The sequence below is a fragment of the Halichoeres trimaculatus genome, unplaced genomic scaffold (genome assembly GCF_033239565.1).
Source record: "Halichoeres trimaculatus isolate MK-OKI-2021-1 unplaced genomic scaffold, fHalTri1.1 fHalTri1_scaffold_8, whole genome shotgun sequence".
NCBI lineage: Eukaryota > Metazoa > Chordata > Actinopteri > Labriformes > Labridae > Halichoeres > Halichoeres trimaculatus.
Genome location: NW_027437186.1, coordinates 25,895,886 through 25,915,885, shown reverse-complemented (window position 1 = coordinate 25,915,885; position 20,000 = coordinate 25,895,886). Strand labels below are relative to the sequence as shown.

General features: G+C 44.0%; 2 protein-coding genes across 2 annotated transcripts in view; one reads left to right on the top strand and one right to left on the bottom strand.

The window, feature by feature from the left end:
- The window catches only part of cdh23 (cadherin-related 23), a 180,132-nt gene that overhangs the window by 142,245 nt on the left and 17,887 nt on the right, over positions 1-20,000 (top strand). Inside the window, 12 exon segments of the mRNA XM_074675394.1 lie at positions 228-341; positions 609-757; positions 7,008-7,068; positions 7,536-7,684; positions 7,924-8,059; positions 8,999-9,387; positions 10,000-10,101; positions 10,300-10,302; positions 10,429-10,578; positions 11,042-11,170; positions 11,317-11,445; positions 11,606-11,833. Coding sequence (XP_074531495.1) covers positions 228-341; positions 609-757; positions 7,008-7,068; positions 7,536-7,684; positions 7,924-8,059; positions 8,999-9,387; positions 10,000-10,101; positions 10,300-10,302; positions 10,429-10,578; positions 11,042-11,170; positions 11,317-11,445; positions 11,606-11,833 — 1,739 coding nt within the window.
- Positions 12,696-20,000, bottom strand: part of vsir (V-set immunoregulatory receptor) — a 10,332-nt gene continuing 3,027 nt past the window's right edge. The window contains exons 2-7 of the mRNA XM_074675934.1: positions 16,104-16,520; positions 15,820-15,870; positions 15,620-15,730; positions 15,235-15,262; positions 14,241-14,416; positions 12,696-13,743 (exon numbers count right to left, since the gene is read on the bottom strand). Coding sequence (XP_074532035.1) covers positions 13,706-13,743; positions 14,241-14,416; positions 15,235-15,262; positions 15,620-15,730; positions 15,820-15,870; positions 16,104-16,520 — 821 coding nt within the window. The 3' untranslated portion in view covers positions 12,696-13,705. The remainder of the gene's footprint in view (positions 13,744-14,240; positions 14,417-15,234; positions 15,263-15,619; positions 15,731-15,819; positions 15,871-16,103; positions 16,521-20,000) is intronic.

Sequence of the window (20,000 nt, the reverse complement as noted above, 5' to 3'; positions counted from 1 at the left end):
TCAATGAATTTGTTAGACATGAGCTCTTCTGCACATGGCCCTGTGTTACCCCTATGCTGTGTTCATTACAGTGTGATTTTATATACCTTTAAATTGACAAAGACCTGTGTGTGTGTGTGTGTGCGTGTGTGTGTGTGTGTGTGTGTGTGTGTGTGTATGTGTGTGTGTGTGTGTGTGTGTGTGTGTGTGTGTGTGTGTGTGTGTGTGTGTGTGTGTGTGTGTTTCAGGAGGGAATCAGGACGGTAAATTCAGCGTGGGCTTCAGGGATGGCGTGGTGAAGACAGTGGTTGGTCTGGACAGAGAGACACAGGCTGCGTACACACTGGTTGTAGAAGCTATAGGTGAGTGTGGGTGTGTGTGTGTGTGTGTGTGTGTGTGTGTGTGTGTGTGTGTGTGTGTGTGTGTGTGTGTGTGTGTGTGTGTGTGTGTGTGTGTGTGTGTGTAGACACAGAGTGTATGTGTTTGTAATGAGAAGAAAAATCTTCCTGTTGTAGAACCTTTGAGCCACAGGAGATAACACACTCATCAGTTCAACTGTTAGTGACAATGGCTTTATGGAGACAACACAAGTTCATCATATCTGTTAACCTGTGTTTGTGTGTGTGCAGATAATGGTCCAGCAGACAGCAGGAGGACAGGAACAGCAACGGTTTTTGTGGAGGTTCAGGACGTGAACGATAACAGACCGATCTTTCTCCAGAACAGCTACGAAACCAGTGCCCTGGAGAGTGTACCACAAGGAACCAGCATTCTGCAGGTACACACACACACACACACACACAAACACAAACACTATCAAAGGATTTTTGCCACTGTGTGATGTAACCTCAAGTGTTCATGTTTGGAACAGAGGACTGCGCTCAATAAAGCTCGCAGACAGATTTTTATTCTGATATTTACAGAAACAAACCTCCAAACAGCTCCAACAGCACACACCCTGAAGTCAAAGAGGGGCCATTTACTTTCTGACTCTCTCACAGAAAAATAGGAAGTTTAAACATTGGATGTTGATCCTAAATGTGGGCAAAGTCTTCAACTGTGAGGACACTGTATGTTGGAGTGATCCAAGAATGAGATACTTTTTCAAAAATCACACCAGAATGGCTCAATCTGTGACATCACTGATTGGGGAATGTCTTTATAAGAGCATCATAAACTAACACCAAACTAACACAACCAATCAGAAATGTCCAACCTGGTCTTTTCTCTTTGGAGGAACACTCTGAAATGTTATCTTACAGAACACTGAGTATCTGAATGCTTTGAAGGCTCTTAAAGAGACAGTAACTGAAATACAGCCTGAGGGGAACCCCAGCTCTCTGGACGATATTACACTAAAAAATGAGACGTGATCACAGTTATTTCACATATTTAATGAAATATACAGAGAGTGTCAGAACGTGTTTTCATCTCATTTCAATAAAACATGGAACAAATTTAAAAAATACAGTCTCCAGTTAAATCTTCATCAGTCACAGGAAGTGGCCACTCACAGTACTAACACTGTTTCTTGTCCTGAGGAGCTGTTCAGGTGTCTGAACTCTGAGCAGGCTTTTTACTCTAACCGGTTGAACACGTTTAAGTGGGGGTGGGGGGTTATGAGTGATGGTTCCGGTCTCACGGTGTCATCCTCCACCTTTAGACAGTTTTCAGTTTATCAGACACACGGAGGGACTTCATGGAGCAGAGGACTCAGGACAGACCTGAGAAGGAAGCTGGTGGATGCGACGTTTTGGAGAGCACTGTGTGGAGAACTTTGTGCCTCATGATGAAGGTGAAGCAGCCAACATGGCAGCCGTCAGTAGCAGACTGCATGCTGGGAGTTTGTGTCTTCTTAGAGACGTCTGTAGCACCAACAGCAGACCAAACAGGATCTCAGTGTTACTGGACTCTCTCAGATCTCAGTCACGTAGTCAAACAGACATGGCGTGGTGACACCTGGTTCAACAGTAGCGTCTGGCTGTGGCGTCTGTCGCACCGGAGATGAAGCTTGTATGCTCTCATGTGTCCTGCGGGGTGGTGGTCTCCTAAAGGACAGGTTATATGACCTCCTGTATGAGCCCAGCCTCTTCCACACCTTCAGCTGGGGCTCAGAGGACCCTCCTCTGCCCAGAGTCAGTCCGTCTCCAGGCCCACAGTTTGCCCCAGAGTCCCCATCCTGCTCTGAGGGTCTGCACGCTGCCAGGAATGCCGCTACCCCTGCCAGTACCAGTGACAGGCCAAGCACCACCATGATGGTGAGCTCAGGGTGGGAGACGGGTGAGGGAGAGACAGGTGAGGACGTGGAGGGAGGCAGGAAGGAGGAAGAGGGGAGAGAAGAGACGGTGGTGCTCATCAGGAAGGACACAGAGGTGTTACCTGAGCTCCAGGTGGTGTTAGAGAGCAGCTCAGTGGCATTCATGGTGTCCTCGCCCTGCACGGAGAAAAACAACATCACGTCAGAGGGCTGAGGATGAGGAATCAGCTGATTTTTACAAGAAGGACGCACATGGTCAGATCTTGGCAGCTGTGAGACAACACGATGTAAGACCAGATGAAAACATCTGGAGAAACAGCATGCACACAGATGAGATAAAGTCTTGGACTCGTATTCAAAAAGCATCCTAAGCTACAAGTGGCTCTTAGTGACGTCATTCTTTGTAAAAAAAAAAAAAAATCTCAGAATTCTTTGATTTCTGAGACTTATCTTCTAAAAAAATTTCCCGCTGTCACCTAAAAGTTATTCACATAGCATCTTAGAGAGCTTCAAAGGCGAAAAACTGTAAGGAGGAGGGAGGACTTTTAAAAAGCCTAAGAGTGACCACTGATGTCTGCCACCTGTGACAGCTGTTTAGCTGGTGATCCACCCCCTAACTGTCCAGAACAAATTAAATTCTGTAAGATTTACTGTTACTAATATCACAGTCAGAGATGTCAGCAGCTCCAGTACAAATTTGCTTGTGTGTGGCAGTCTCCACTCTTTTTTGGGATTGCAGCACGTACCAGCACTTCTGACACTTGCTGCTTGTGCACAGAAGGAGAGGGAACTACACATTGATTTGTCGGGCAGTGCCCCCTTGTGCTATGATCCTAGGACCCAATGTCCCTCTTAATACTTTTTATCCTCCTCCATGAGCTGTGCCAACTGCTTTTATCCAATTTCTGTTGTTTTAGTCAATCTGCCAATTTAAACCAGTTTTATAAGGACACCAGCAAACACAAATACATTAAGTAGTAAAATTACCAGCATGGACAGTAAAACAGAAGAATAAGCAAAACAGTATAATCCTGAGGTGAATGAGGTGCATTCAAAAATTTGAAGCTGTGTCACAATTAATTTGATTTTTGATAAATTGCATCCTCATGAGATAAAATTAATGTTACTATTACAAATCTTGTGATACAGTCCACATTAAATGATCAGATGGTTTTATTGTCCATTCATTGCAGTGCAGAGCACTTTTTTGTCTTTTTCTCTTTTTGTAACAGCAAATTACAGCTTTTAGAAGATTGCATAATATCCAGCAAAGGGGTCAACCACACATCCTCCTCACTAAGATCAAAGTTCCTGTCCCCTCCTTCCTCAGAATTGCTCTCAGTTACTTTCTGAATCACCCTCAAGCCAAGATTCCTTGCTATGAATTTTTGGCAAAGTGAGGAGCTCTCTGAGAGGACTCTTAAGAAGCTTTGTGAATTTGGGCTCAGGTGTTTACCTCCTCACCTGCAGCTGAGCTCACCTGGGTGAATCAGAACATGTTGAGGAGAGCAAAGTGAGACTAAAACCAGCTGAGATCAGCTTTCTGTCTCACTGACCAAACCTCTCCAGGCTGAGGAGCTTTATTCGTATTTTCCTGGATCATGTACCAACCAGGCTTCTAATAATAAACACACACAGGTACACACTCACACACACACACAAACACTGCATGCAGAGTAACGGCTGCATGCACGTAGTGTTTGGCATTTGCAGCGATTATGCAGCCATTAAATCACCAACTACAAACACTGGATGCTTGACAGGCTTTCTTCAATGTAAAACAAATTGGCTTTATTAAAATGCCTGCTGTAAAATATAAAATGAAAGCACCCACCTCTCTCACCCTGCCTCCAATTATCCCCCCAAACCCCTCAAAACTCCCCCCCAAACCCCTCCACCCTCAGTGGGGTAACATTTGTAAATGTCATCGTCCTTAATTCAGAGCAGACAAAGCAGAGCTTATCGCTGAGGGGAAACACATCGGGACGTGAAATTATTTTTAAGACAAAATGCCAGAAAAGCTGTGAAAAGGCCAGCAGAGCGGGACGAGTGGTTAGGGAGGAGCTTCATTAGTCAGCACACAAGCACACACACACTCGCACACACACACACATGCTCGCTCTTATTGTGGATGCAGATATCTGTGTTGAGACTCAATACTCTGTAGGGCCAATGGAGAAAAAGAGAATCAAGACGAGTTTAAAAGACGCTGATGTATGTTCATGGATTTTTCACACTTTATGTAGATGCTGGGTTTAGATCTCGGTCTGAGGGGTGATCTTGCTCTTGTTTGTACTCCGAGGAATATCGACCAATCAGGTGTCAGCAACAAAGGCAGAATTCCCTTTTGACTGATCTGCATCATGATGATTTTATTTCAGCAAACTGAAGAGATGTTAATCACAAGAAAATCAGTTTGTGTCTCAGCTTCATAATGCTGAGGGAAGACAGAGTGAAGCGTCTGTGGGACTAATTGTTTACAGTCAGACATACCATGAAAACACATGAATGGGGGAAACTCTGGGAGATAAATTAACCAAAAACTGAGGGATTTCACTTATCTTCAATCTCAGCACATGCTCACTTAGTTATTGGTGAGCTCAAGGTTAGACATTTTTCCAGGGACCCTCTCATAATCGTAGCATTAATCACCATAATATTAAAACTATGTAGTAATGTTCTATGTAATACTTTGCAACAATGTAATTAGGCTGCATTTATACTTTCCAAGTTGTTAATTTCGGAAACTGAGAAATGTTGGCTCCAAGGTGTTTTTGTTTTTTTGTGTTTATTTTTCTGTTGTTGCGCATTATAAAGTAACAGACATGTCAGAATTGATCTAATTGCAAAAAAGAAAAAAATAGGAAATAATGGGGTAAAATAGCTGATTTTATTGGTGAAAGAGATCCTAATTTGTTGATACTTTTTCAATGATAAAGCACAATTTTGCAATCATTTCTGAATTATTCTGCCAACCCCAAAGCTATGGTTTGTGGACCCCTGGGTGTATTGGGACCACACTTTGATGAACAATGCTCTAACTGTCAGAAAAGTTCAGTTTATGTTGCCTTTGATAATGTTGGAGCATCCGGTGTTCTTGTCAAAAACACAAGGTTGATTCAGTCCCAGTTTATAGATGTGGATAAACTAAGTTGATCTTTGTTTCAGCTGCAGCTGCAGAATAAGAGTAAAAATCCAGTAGTGGATAAAAACTATAACTACTACTAAAAATAAAAATCAGACTTTCTCTGTGTACCATACACTCTTTCTCATATTCAATAAAACTGTTCAGTTAGCGGCTCACATGAGTTTTAGAAGTTTCTTAAACAGACATTAAATATTGCAAAGCCCATGAGGGAGATAGTGAGAGCACCTTAAATAAGTTAAAGAATTTTGTTTCATACATTTTTTTGGAGACTTTCTCCTCTAGTCTTGAACCGTTCATAAAGTCATACTCACACTTTGTTTGATCCAGTTTCTGCTGTTTGCTGGCTGCAGACTCGTGTTTTCCTCTTGAAGCTGCTGCGATCCCTCAAAGACACAGACACAGAGACAGAAACGTGGGGACAAAAAGCCCGGATCATAGAGGAAACAGGGGACACATAGAGACAGAATCAAACAAAATGATCGCAGAGCTGATTGAATCCCACAGATTTAAAGACAAAGAGATGATTTCTTATCCTCACAGAGACTTAGTGAATTTCCCTCTGAGATAAGGTTTAAAAACCCTCACTGTAAAGTTTTCTGAAACTTTCACCCCCCTCTGAATAAGCTGAATGGTTCAGTCTGCTGCGTGAGACTATTCATCACCAATCTGACCCCCCAGCCTCTTTCTCCTCCCTCCCTCTCCTCCTCTTTCTCCTCTTTCTCCTCATCTCTTTATAAAGCTAATGAGACAGGAGCTGGGCCCCTCACGACTGAGAAAGAAAGAGAGAGGTTGTGTGTATGTGTATGTGTATGTGTATGTGTATGTGTATGTGTATGTGTATGTGTGTGTGTTTGTGTCCTAGTGTGTGAGTCCCAGCGTGTCTGTCTCAAAGTGTGATGATAATCTATGTGTGTACAGACTCAGTGACGTCACTGGTTTCATTCCTCTTCAACACCATTTGAATTTTAGATCAAGATGTGACGTTATTTGGGTGATGTGGGAGGAGCTAAATGAATCATCACCACAAACGCAACACAGAGTTTAAAGTTCAGGGACTGAATCAGCTGAGTGGACACCTACCAACTCTCAAGTGACCACGCCTCCTAATCATCCCTCCCTCTAAGTGAACACTCAGGGAACTGCAGTTTATTTTAACATGAAGCTCTATGGTGACTGACTCACTGGTGTTTACAGACTCTAGTGGACACTCAGGGAACTGTAGCTTTGGTCTTGTCTGTTTTGAAGACTTGTTATTCAGAGCTCAAACATTTCTCTGAGAGCTCTGTGGAGATCAGAGTCTGCTCCTAGTTTGAGTTTTTGGCTGCAGCTTCAGACCTGACATAGGAACAGAGTTAAAACTGTTAGAGTCTGTCTGCCAAACACGTCTTTAGGGTTGTTGTGGAAACTGGAAGCAAACAGCAGGTTGTATGAAGAGAGGAAGAGTCCTCACTGCACCTTCTGTTTATGGAAATTACAGATTCAAATATTAACTTTCAACTAATATCTTTTGTCCTCCTGTCTGAATTCTTATTTGAGGTTCTTCTATTGATCAGGGTTTTTGCTATCTGGATGAACATGCAGTGATTGTATTCAGGCCTGAGCTCTGTGTTTGTGTTTCTGCAGGTTCAGGCCACAGATGCAGATCAGGGGGAGAATGGCAGAGTCCTCTACAGGATCCTTTCAGGTGAGTTTTAAACCTCAGTCCTGTTCCTGATGGATCCTCTAAAGCCAGACCTGCATCTTGTTCAGACTCTGAGTTTATGTTGAAACAATGTGGACAGAAGGAGGAGCAAGCAGTCTCCAGGAAAAGTTTGTGTTTCAAAATAAAATTTTACTCATTTAGTCTCTCTGTGTTCAAAAAGAGCAGACTGCAGAGGTGAACCTCAAACACCAAGGTCTGCTCATGGCTTCACCAGGGCTGGCCAATCAGAGGGGAGGGGTTTGTGGAGCAGGGAACCTTAAAGAGACAGCAGCTAAAATGAAGTGTTTGAGACAGAAGCTGAAATAAGATTTTTCTAAAATACCTTATGTATCCTGTGAAGAAACTACGGAGTAACAGAATGAAGATTAAAAAATGGGTAAAAAACGATACCCTCTATTCAAAGACACTCAGCTGAAGTAATTTTGTATCTGTGCGTGTGTGTGTTGCAGGGAACAGTAACAGTCTGTTCAGTATCAATCGTCAGTCCGGCCTACTGACTCGTGGTGTTCGTGCTCTGGACAGAGAGACAAGGAGCTCTCACGTATTGGAGGTCGAGGCCTTCAACAGTGACGAAGGCAGCATGCGGAGCTCAGTGAGGGTAAGGAGGAGAGGGGGCTAATCATTTATGGCCAGTGTTTGAACACCTGTTAGTGTGTCTGACTAACTGTGAGAGCTCCGATTTGCCTTCTTCACAGTTTTTAGAGTGCACTGTTAAAGCTCTGACCTCACTGGGAGCATTAGTCTAAATCCCCCCTACAGTTATTAAAGCAGATGCAACGTTATAATTTGAGCTTTTACCCAACCTGTAATGAAGCATTGTGCTGCTACCCCCTGCAGGTGATCATCTATGTGGAAGATGCTAACGACGAGCTGCCTGTCTTCACCCAGCAGCAGTACAACCGTCTTGGGCTCCGAGAGACAGCTGGCATCGGCACATCAGTGATCGTGGTGAGAGCCACTGACCCCGACAGCGGTGAGTATGACATCAGCACCATCAGAGCGAAGGAGGAGGAAGAGGAGAAGTTTCATGGTTAAATGTTTTATTCTGAGATCCCAGACATACTCTGCTGTCTGAGTCTTTCCTCCTCCTCTGTTCAGCTATAGTTCTCTCATCCCTCCAGCAGGGGGAGCCAGTCCTCCAGGAACATGTTTGACCCACACTCAAAGCCTGTTGTCTGTGTTATATCACAGTTTGAGACACAAACAAAGCGTGCAGCTGGTATTTAAATCTGCTGCAGCTCAGTTTCACTTCCTCTCGTCTCTTCCTGACTTTAAATGTTTTTCAGACTCTGAATGAGTCACAGCAGCTCTGACCTCAATTTTTTGTAACCCCTGCACAGCTGAAATTAACAGCACATTAATACAGTCATCATAATACAGCTTTTTGTCAGCTTCAGGATCACTGTGTCCAGATGTTCCTGGCTGTTTGAAATACCCAAATACTTCACAAACACAGCTTTGAGATTTTACTGTGACAAAAAAAAGTTTCAGTTTGTAAAGCTGTCGACCTGAACATCACTCTGCAGCAAAGGCGTCCGCCTGACCTCTGATCCCATTTCACTAAAATAACACAAAAACACCAAAACATCAAACAGCTGCACTGACAGCTCTGTTCAGATCAGCCTCATATAAACAACCCTTAAAAACAGCCCACAGTGGGTTCAGAGCCCAAACAGGACCATGTCTCTGCAGACTGAGACTCTGGACTTGGTCTCTCTGAGGTCCAACTGTGACCATAAATAAAACACAAGACAACATTACACTATATTGCATGATAGATATACATAACATATAACAAATTCTGCTCACCCTCTCCCACACTTAATCACTACCCACATAAATCTAATACACAAAACAGAAAAAATCAATGGGTCTCTCTGAGGTCTCTGTCTTGTGTCCTGGTCTCTCTCAGGTGACGGCGGATCAGTCGCCTACGCTCTGGTCTCAGGCTCAGACAGGAAGTTTGAGGTTGATATGAGTACCGGTCTGGTGACCACGGTGGACTACTTGGACTATGAGACCAAGACGTCGTATCTGATGAACGTGTCAGCCACAGATCAGGCCCCGCCCTTCCACCAGGGCTTCTGCACCGTGTACGTGACACTGCTGAACGAGCTGGATGAGGCTGTGACGTTCTTCTCCACCGGGTACGAGGCATCTCTGAGGGAGAACATCGCCACGGGTACCGAGGTGGTTCAGGTCCAGGCCCAGTCTGCAGACAACCTGAACCAGCTCACCTACCGCTTTGACCCAGATACCTCACCTGCTGCTCTGGCCCTGTTCAAGATCGACAGCATCACGGTAAGGAGGGCGGGGCCAAGGGTAGTCAGCAGGACTAGGATTAAATGATGGTATTCTGTGTAACGATTTCAGGTTACACTGATCAAGATTACACTGTTCCAGATGAACTAACCCAGAATTTACTAATCTAGAATAATTTACCCAGATTATATAGATCCAGATTTAGTTTATCCAGATTAAACTAATTTTAATAAATCTGATTTAGGTGAATTTAAACCACATACTACTGTACCAGATTAAAGCTGTACAGGTTTTAATAATCCTTCAAACACTGATCAAACCGGTTAACATAGATTACACTAATCCAGATTAGAATGGTCCTAATTTAGAATACCTAATTTAGTTTGTACAGATCCAGTATAAAGATATCTAGATAATTTTGATCGTTATACTGATGATAATAACTGATCCAGATTATACTGATCCTCAAACACAAATCCACTAGGAGCAATCCAGCTTGTTTTTTTATTCCATGTCATATATATCCAGATCCTGGAGATCACAAGTATTAATCCAGAACACAGTGGACTAAACCGGTCCTTATTGGTAGCTGTCAAAACATCTTATTGGTGGTTCCAAATGTGATTTTTGTTTGCGTGTGTGTGTGCTCAGGGCCGTATCACAGTGACTGGTCTGTTGGACAGGGAGAGGGGGGACACGTACACTCTGACTGTGGTCGCTGATGATGGAGGACCAAAGAAAGACTCCACTGTGGTACAGTCTATGTCCTGGATTATTCAGATTATTACGTTAGGTTATATCCTTTTGTTAATATTTTTAATTAAAGTTTGTATCTGTTTTGTTGTTACTTGTCAATCAGGTATGTGTTTGTAATAAACCTGACTGTGTGTGACCAGTGTCTGTTTAACGGCCTCCCTCCTCTTTTATTCATGCTTCTCTGTGGACGAGCAGAAGGTAAGACTCGGACTCTCTTAGGTTTAACTCTGCTCTGGGTTTTACGGTCTGTTTACACCTGTCAGGTAAGTTTCTCAACAGCAGTGTGAGGTTATGGGTCAAACATGTGGTCTCACCTGTGGACAGGTATCCATCACAATCCTGGACGAGAATGATAATAGTCCAGAGTTTGACATCACATCGGACACGTCTGTGGACATCATGGAGAACACAGAAATGGGGAAGAAGGTGGCTGTGGTGCTGGGGAGGGACCGAGACGCCGGGCTCAATGGACTGGTGAGGATGATAACTAGTGTTTGAACGGTCAATGCAGGTGTGACAGGTGAGACATCGAGGGGAAGCCTTTGAAGTTACATGGCCATCCTAAGCTCTTATTGTCTGTTTGTGGCGTAAGGGTGGGTCTAATGTTGAACCAGATTTTCACAGTGTGTATCAGTCTAAAGGTTGTTAACTTCCTCTTTAAAGAGGCGGTATCATGCTTTCTTAGTCTTTGTTCCTTTTCCACTGGCGCCCCCGTGGTTTTTTGATTTGATAAACAGCTCTAAAAGTAATCCCAGACCTTGGCAGGCTTTGGTGTTTGAGGCCCACTTCTTCAGTGGAGTGTTTTGATCAGTTTAAAGATTCGGGGATTTCTACAACATGTGAATACAGGTTTGAAAATCTGCATATATTTAGTCTGAACATCCAGCCTTAATTTTCTTTACTCCACCTTCTTTCTCTCTGTCTTTCTCTCTCTCAGGTGAACTTTACTCTGGTTGCAGGAAACATGGAGGATGTGTTCATGATAAAAACAGTTAATCATACGTATGGAGAAGTTTTCGTGAATGCTGCTCTGGACAGAGAGTCAGTGGACAGGTACCTGCTGAAGGTGTGTATGACATGAGGGAAAACACACACTTGAGAACACACACACACCTGAGAAAGCACACAGCTGTGTGTCAGAGGCATAAGCTGCTCAGGAGTCTGTAAGGAGCATGTGTGTATGTTGAATAAAACACCTGTGTGTGTCTTCAGGTGCGTGCTGTTGACAACGGTTCTCCTCCCCGTCACACTGACCACTCCCTCACCATCAACATCCTGGACATCAATGACAATGCTCCCGTGATTGAGAGCGCCAGAGGATATAACGTCAGCATCAGTGAGGTGAGGATGTCACTGAGAGAGTAATTTACTCAGTAAGCAGTTTAGACTGAAACACGCAAAGTGATGATGATGATAATGATACTCTCACACTGTCGTCTCTTCATCCTCAGAGATTTTAATGCTCAATATTTAATCAGAGCTGTTTGTGATGAATCTGCAGAACGTTGGCGGGGGGACGTCTGTTCTTCGTGTCACAGCAACCGACAGAGACATTGGGCCGAACGCCATGTTGTTTTACTACATCACAGCAGGGAACCAGGATCTGACCTTCAGGATGGACCGTGTGACTGGAGAGATGGTGACCCGACCTGCTCCCCCTGACAGAGAGCGACAGCAGGAGTACCGCCTCATTGTCACTGTGGAGGATGATGGCACGCCCCCCCTGTCGGTATGATGCGCACACACACACACACACACACACTCACACACACTCTAGGCTGGGTCGACACCGTAAACAGCATCATCTTCAGGATCAAGTCTGAAATTATTATTTATAAATCTTTATCACCTGATAGAATGAGGATGTATAAATGAACTACCACGGGATTAAATTTTACCGTTTGATGATCAGCTAATGGACAGGAAACACCTTTGACTGCAAACAGGAAGTCACAGAAAGAGGAAGCTGAGCCAGGTTTACGGACAAGATAAACTTTTAAACTCTTCAGATGCGCAGCACGGTGTGACACAGGTGATGCTCCTCAGTGCAGAGGTCAAAGGTCAAACTGAGTCAGACTGAATAAAGTTTAGATCAGAGCTGCAAACCAACACCTTCATCAGCTTCAGGTGTTCACCTGTCTTTGGTCTCTCACACACACAATCATGTTTACCATAATATTGCAGAAGTAAAATAAATAAATAAATGAAACACCAACCATAGCTCTGAGAGGTGTTCTGTTCACATCTGCTCCTGGTCTGATTCTGGACCAACAGTCATTGTGACTAAGGTGAGGAAGGAAGAGCTGATCTGATCTGTGTGAGTGTGAGTGTGAGTGTGTGTGAGAGAGAGTGGAGCTTAGAGAAAAGATGTTGATTCATTAATTTATAGATTAATTTATTATTAAACTTTATTTTAATTCATTATCATATTAATTATCCAGTATTGTTTTTTTCCTTATTTCTCCAAATTTGATGATCTCATTGCCTCTGTCTAAAAAACACAAACTAAAATTAATAATCTTTTACTCTGCCAGAAAAAACCCAAATACACACTCACATAGAAACACACCCACAGGCTCATGTTTACCAGCTTAACTTTATTTTTACAAAACAGGAAGAACATTATTTACAGCATGGAAGAATAAAGACACGCATTTAACTGGAACATTAACACACATACACACGCACACACACACACACATACATCAGGCTTTGGTTCAGACTTCAACAAATCTTTAAAAAAAGCTCCACATATATAAATTCAGTCTTTGAATATCAGCTACATGATCTGCATTAAACAAATTAAAATTTACCTTCAGTGAAATAAAAAAAAGAATAACAAACAAAACAAATAATACCAAATTTAAAGTGAAAATTGAAACAAAAGTGATGAAGTAAAAGCAAATCCAGTCGTCTGACTCATCTTTACGTGACTTCGTTTTCACCTCTAACAGGTTTCAGTCATTAATGTCTCATTGCACTGAAAGTATATTTACACACAGAGTCAAAGGCACAGAGAAGAGGGTCCAGTCTAATTACAGCACCACCTGTCTGCGAACAGGAGAAGCAGAGTGACACACACACACACACACACACACACACACACACACACACACACACACACACACACACATAGAGTGAGGTAGCAGAGGAGAAGAGTAATTCCTGCTGATAGATGTGAAAGTTGTCTGGTAGAGCCCCGCAAGTGTCTTTGGTTTGAAGCATTTGAGAAACTTTAAAACAGGACATTACTTAAACACCAGACTAACCCTGAGTCTGAGCTGAGAAAGAGTGCAAGCCTGAGCAGCACCTGAGAGCCCCTTCCCCTCTCCCTGAGCACCTATGGATCCTGGATAACATCAGGAGCAAAACCGCCCCCTCAGAAGATGCAGAAACCTCCAGCTGATGCTGCAGAAAAAAACAAAAGTCTATGTAGAAAAATGTGTCCCAAGGTCCACATGTGAGCAGGAAATGTTAAGGTGATGTGAGGATGACGTGCACGAAGTGGTCTCAGCAGAGTTTTGGTTAAAAACAGCTGACAGAGCTAACATCACTGTGAGAGATGAAGAACTGAACCAGGATCAGCAGGGCTGAATCCACCTCACACCTGAACCAGTTCTGGTGACTCCAGGATTGTGTCTGTGAACAATGAGAGGAGATAAAGAGAAAGGTGATCACTTTGTGTGTGTGCAGATTTAGACATTAGCATTCAAACACACGCTGACTGTGACCCTGCAAAGAAATGAGTTCTTCATAATCGACCTGTTTCACTGGAAACTGTAAAAACGGGAACAAAGTGGCCGAGCTGGAGTTACGACACGATGAAGACAAAGAGGAAGTGATGTTGGTTCATTTCCTGTTTCACGTCAGAGAAACAGAAACGTGAACAGAGAAGCTGAACTGAACTGAGGCTTCGATTCACATAACAACAAAACTGTTTACCTGCGACTGGAGGAACAGAAACCTGAAAGAGCTGCAGACAGAGCTCAGAGAACGTTTGCTCTGATTGATTTTTAATTGATTCTTTTAAAATTTATTTATTTATTTGTATATTAGATGTGTTTGTTCCCTGCAGGGCAGCAGGAACAGTTAAAAGAAACTTTTACAGAAGGTGTAAGTCTGAGTGTGAGCCTCACCTTCTATGGGGAAGAACACGTCCCCGTGTGCTGGAGGAGACAGAGGTGTCCCAGGATCAGATAGCAGGTGGCGTCCTGTCTCAGAGGACTGTCGGGTCATGATTTGAGACACAGTGCGAGTCTTAATTTGGGGAGAGCCATGGAAAAACACCGGGTTCTCATGGCCCTGAGCCTCGCTGAGTGCAGAGACAGAGAGAAAGAGGAAGCAGTGAGTTGCTGTGCCGTGACTCAGTGAAATGATTCCACACTCATCTGTTTCTCAACGTCCCTCAGCTTCTTGTTCTCAGAGTATCTCTGCGGATTTTATGAAATCGTCAGTGATGTCAGTCTGATGTGTTTCAAACATGAAGAAATGTTAACAGACACCGGATGTAGTTAACACATGACCAGCAGGAGGCAGCATATAGACAGAGAGGATTGGAGGACGGAAAGTGTTGAAGACGTCGTCTACTTGCTTATCTCCAATGATGATGTGATACCATCATATGATGATGTGTTACCATCATTGGAGATAAACAGGTCAGACCAACTGCAGACAGGAGTTCAGCTTCAGGAGGTGGCGTGGAAACTTCCAGACCACACAGAAACTTGTCTGAGAGCGTGAGCTCAGAGCGTGAGGTTACAACACGCAGGAAAATCTGAGACAGGACGGAGCTGACGGACAATTTCTGTCTATCAGACATCAGTGCCAGGATACAGATCACTGTCTACTCCTCCACTGTCTCCGTGCCTTTGCCAACATCCTGCAGGTCAGCAAAGCGCCCCCTGCAGGTGTCCTCCATTAACACACACTGATTTGTTCACTTAGATTCAGCAGTTCTGTGTCTCCCTGTCTCTGTAGTCCCGGTGCAAGTAACAGTTGTGTGTGTGTGTGTGTGTGTGTGTGTGTGTGTGTGTGTGTGTGTGTGTGTGTGTGTGTGTGTGTGTGTGTGTGTGTGTGTGTGTGTGTGTGTGTGTGTGTGTGAGTGTGTGTGACTGTTGGTGGGAAACTCACCTGTCCATTCTCACCAGCTCCTGAGCACCTGACAGGAAACAGGAAATAGGAAATGAACCATTGTGAGCCGACCAAAGAGTGTGAATATGCTCCTACTGTGGGAAAAATACTGTGTGTGGTGTGTGTGTGTGTGAGTGTGTGTGACTGTTGGTGGGTGTGTGTGTGTGTGTGTGTGTGTGGTTTACCCCTCTCAGGAAACATGAGTCATAAACTCAATGAGGTCCCTGAGTTAGAGATTTACACCTGACCAAAGGCAGAAAAAAGGATTGTGTGCCTGTGCCTGTGCTTGAGTGTGTGTGTGTGTGTGTGTGTGTGTGTGTGTGTGTGTGTGTGTGTGTGTGTGTGTGTGTGTGTGTGTGTGTGTGTGTGTGTGTGTTATACATACGTCTGCTGGCACGTGAGTTCTGTCTTTGTTTGTAGACCAGCAGGAGGATCAGAGGCAGAGCGAACAGAGCGATCATACACGCCGAGCCAGCCACGATCAGAGAAGCCACACCTGAGAGAGAATGATGATAGAGAGGGTTCAAACACAGAGAGTGACTGTCTGCATTGTGATTGGCTCAGAGGCTGAACAACATGACTCACCTCCGGGGGGGTTAGGGTCCCACACGGTGCACTCCTGAGACCCGTTTCTACCTACAGAGGAGAGAAAGAGAGAGTCTATGACATCACCACCCTGACCACCTGCTCAACATGTCACTGCAGACCTTCATCTCACACACACACACACACACCTGAACCCTGCCTCACTGAGTGTATGCAGACTCTACTGAGTGTGTTTAAGTGTGTGTGAGGTAAAGGTCTGAGTTACTTTGAAGCGTGTTTACTCAGACATTAACATCTGTAGAGTAAAACACATGAGCTCTTACGTGGGGACACCTGCAGGACGATGTGGCTGTGCGTCTTCTGGACCAGGTTTGCGTGTTTTTGGGCCACCTGAATATCCAGAACCAGGCAGCAGTACCTGCCTTGATCAGCCCCTGTTACATTCTTCAAAAGCACCCAGAAGTCGTGCTCGGATGACCCAAAGCTGAGCCCAACTGGCAGGCTGTGGTTGGCAGAGGAGTGGGCCCCGACGATGGTGTGGCGAGGCCCCGCCCTCCCTGAGCAGTGCTGGTCGGCGTGTGGGGTGAAGAGCCAGCTGTGCTTCAAGATATCTTTGGGGTATAAGGCCGCCCCTCTCTGACTGCACAGCAACTTTGCCGTGGCTCCCTCAGGACAGTTGTAGTACAGGTGAGGGGCGGAGACACCCAGTGTGGGCGGGGTGTGGGAAGTCACACCTCCAGCTGCAAACAAAACACCAGAGAAGAAGAAGAGCAATAAAGGTCATTAATCAGAATCATCTTTATCAGTATAGACCAAGCTTTAAACTATCACAAACACAAACACACACACACTCAGGGTTGGTGTCGGGTAAATTTTAGGAAGTGGCTATGAATAGAAGAGATGATTAAGATGAACCAGAGGAACTGTTTTATAAATATCACAGTCAGGCCTTTATGTTTACAAGAGACTCATGGCAAACTAAAACTGGACACACACTAGACTGTTAGAAACAGACCATAACATTCAGACCATAATACACCTGGTCAAAATCTTAAGACCAGTTGAGAAACTTCAAGGGTTTATATTTTGCACTGTCGGCTGTAAGGATGGTTTTAAGTAGAGGTTCAAAATGCAAAAAGGAAGAAATTGGAGTGAGACAAAAAATATTTGAGTTAACAATTTATCAAACCAAAATAGGCTGTTTATCACCTGATCAATAGTTTCAGATCATAGCCCAAAAAAGCCTGTAAACCCCTCTTAAGTAGAAATCAAAGTTTAAAAAACAAGAGTCAGTAATGAGGAGCTCCACCATTCAGTTCATCACTGCAAAAATTTGTTGTGGCATGCTTGATGCAAGTGTTTCCAGGGGGCTAGTGGAAACATTCCAAGTGGTGAAGATGGTTTCATGGAGGATCATGATGTCTGTCTGGAACTGATGCCTATTTTTGTAAACTTCCCTCTCCATCCATCCCCAAATGTCCTCAATGTGATGTAGATCAGGTTAACATGCAGGATGATCTAAAACAGTGAAGTTATTCCACTGGAAGATGTCCTTTGTCAGGCGGGAATTGTGAACTGCAGCAACAGAGCAGGGGCCTCAGTCATGAAGGAGGCCCGCTGCAACTTCTGCACGTAGTCAGTCGCCGTTTGACGCCCCTTTACAACCTGAAGCTCCATATTTCCATGGAAGGAAAAGACCCTCCAGATCATGATGGTGCCTCCTCCATTGTGCCACGTAGAAAATCCGGCACAGTAGATCTCCTTGTCATACCAGTAATGTTGGACGCCATCAGGACATCAAGGTTAAACTTTTTCTCCTCAGAGAACAAAACTTTTTACACCTTTCAGTGTCTTATATTTGGTGCTCTCTCACTAAGTCCAAATGGGCAATTTAGTGGCATATAAGGAGACAAGGCCTTTTCTTAAAGCCCTTCTCTCTCAGATGCTGTCTGATGGTTATTGGGCTGCAGTCGGCACCAGCAACAGCCTCAATTTGGGTCCAGGATAGTCCCATGTCTTGACAGACAGCCAGTCGGATCCTCCAGCAGGTGAAAGTTTTTTGGATCCACCACGTCAAAAAGAGAAAGCTTTTAAACATTTTTTATCGTGAGGTCATGATAGTGTGAATACAGAAAATGACATTGAATCCACATTTTGTGCAGATTTGGCTTTAGGCTGTGGTCTTAACCTTTTGATCAGCTGACTAATTATTTCACTTCATTGTTTGCAATGAGTTGCTTTCTCTTTTTTTGTTTCACTCCCATTTCTTCTTTATGTATTTTGAAACTCTACTTAAACCCTTCTTAAGCTTCAACATTGCAGAATGTAAATGTGTGCAATTTTTCAACTGGTCTTAAGATTTTGACCAGAAATGTTTTCAGACACAGTGAGATTATAACTTATTTGATCAGATTTCTGGATGTTTCCTGAGGATGCAGATCTATGCAGAGGTGGAAAAACACCAAAACAGGACTGGTGGGTCCACTAGGAGAAGCTGCAGCAGTGTGTCATTTAAACTGTAAATATCATCAGAGTGAGGTCTTCTAATGGTGGGGCGTAAGAAGCTGTGAGTAAAGAGTCTGTCATGAGGTTGAAGTAAAATAGCTGCTCTGACCCTAGAAGTTCAAGCACGATTTAACCCAGTCCCTTTTTCCTCCTCTGACCTGGGACAGAATATTTAAACAGTGACCAGTGGAGCAGTTGTGTGTCTGACTTTAACTCTGGCATCCTGAAACCACTGCAAACAAACAACTGCTGAATGGGAGAAGTGAGGGGTGGGATCACTGGTGGAAAGGGATCACTGGGAAAAGGAGATCACTGGTGAAGTAAGATCGCCAGAGGAATTTTTCACACATTGTCTCAGCTGTACCTTTTCATAGGTTGCTCAGGTGAATATGTGAGGTGTGTCTTCAGAGAGTGGAGTAATGAGTTTGTGAATATTACAGTTGGTGTTTTCTTCTAGCACAGAGTATTGGATGGTGTTACTCAGACTATAACCTCCTGCAGGAAACCAGACAGGCTGCAGGGCCACGTCTCTGCTGCACGATATCTCAAACAGTGCACCTCTCTTGCTCTACATACAAACCACTTCCTGTTCTGTTTCTGAAGAGCTCACACACACACACTCACCCGTGCACACACACACACAGGCTGCATTCACCTCAATAACACAACTGAAACTTTGGTTTCCTCTGGATCAGCAGAACTCTTCAGCTGTGTGTCTGTGAATGTGTGTATGTGTGTGTGTATTACAGGTCTATCTGCAGTCATGCAACATAAAACCTTAAGAGTGAAGAATAAACACACCTGTCCTCTGAGATTTCACCTTTGAGATAGCACAATGCAGGGGTGTTTAAACCAAGCGGTGACCTCTGTTCTAAAAATATGAGAAGATGTGGAAGTGCTAGAATCTGATGTTTTTCTGTGTGTCCACTTGAGGCTGGTCACTGGAAGTACTGGAAGTCACATACACACCAAGCCAAAAAAATCTGTTTTCACAGCAGGTGTAAACATATTATTTAAACCCTGCTACAAAAAAATGTCTCCCCTCTAAATCGCCAATTTCACTTTCAGCACACTGCTGGGAGGGTGAAGTGTCTTCTCCAGATGAGCTTTTAGCATCTCCACTCTAAGTTGCACAGAGCTGGGCTGATGGAGCAGACAGAATAAGCTGATAGGGAGAGGAAGTATTTGTGCGCTTTCTGAAGTAGACACAGCTTTTTGGATCATTTGCACATTTAGCGAGTTTAAAGCTGACAAATCCTCCAGAAAATCAGCCCCTCAGTGATTCCTGAACAATGAACAGAAGGAGCAGACACCATCACCGCCTGAAGAGTCTCCGACAGTGAACTCGGCACAGCAGCTCAGATGGAGAGGTCATAGAAACATCTCTGTGTTCAGCTTCTGACCTTTTGTTTTGGTCCCGTTTCCTTTTAACTGACAGTGAACTGCATATTTATTCCCCCTGCTCCCTTTGTGTGTGAGTGTGTTTAAATGTGCTTGTTTGAGGAGGTTCTCTCTTCCTTCCTGTCGCGACATAACACACCCTCACTCCCTCCCCTCTCAGTCTTTTTCAGCTGTGGGTCACACAGCTCTCTGTTGAATATTACCCAATAACCACCGGTGAAGATGCCACTGGAGGTAACATCAGCCTCTCCATGACTGATTATTCATCCTGTTTAACATACATAAGGTTTGTCTCTATACAGTGTGCAGAAAAC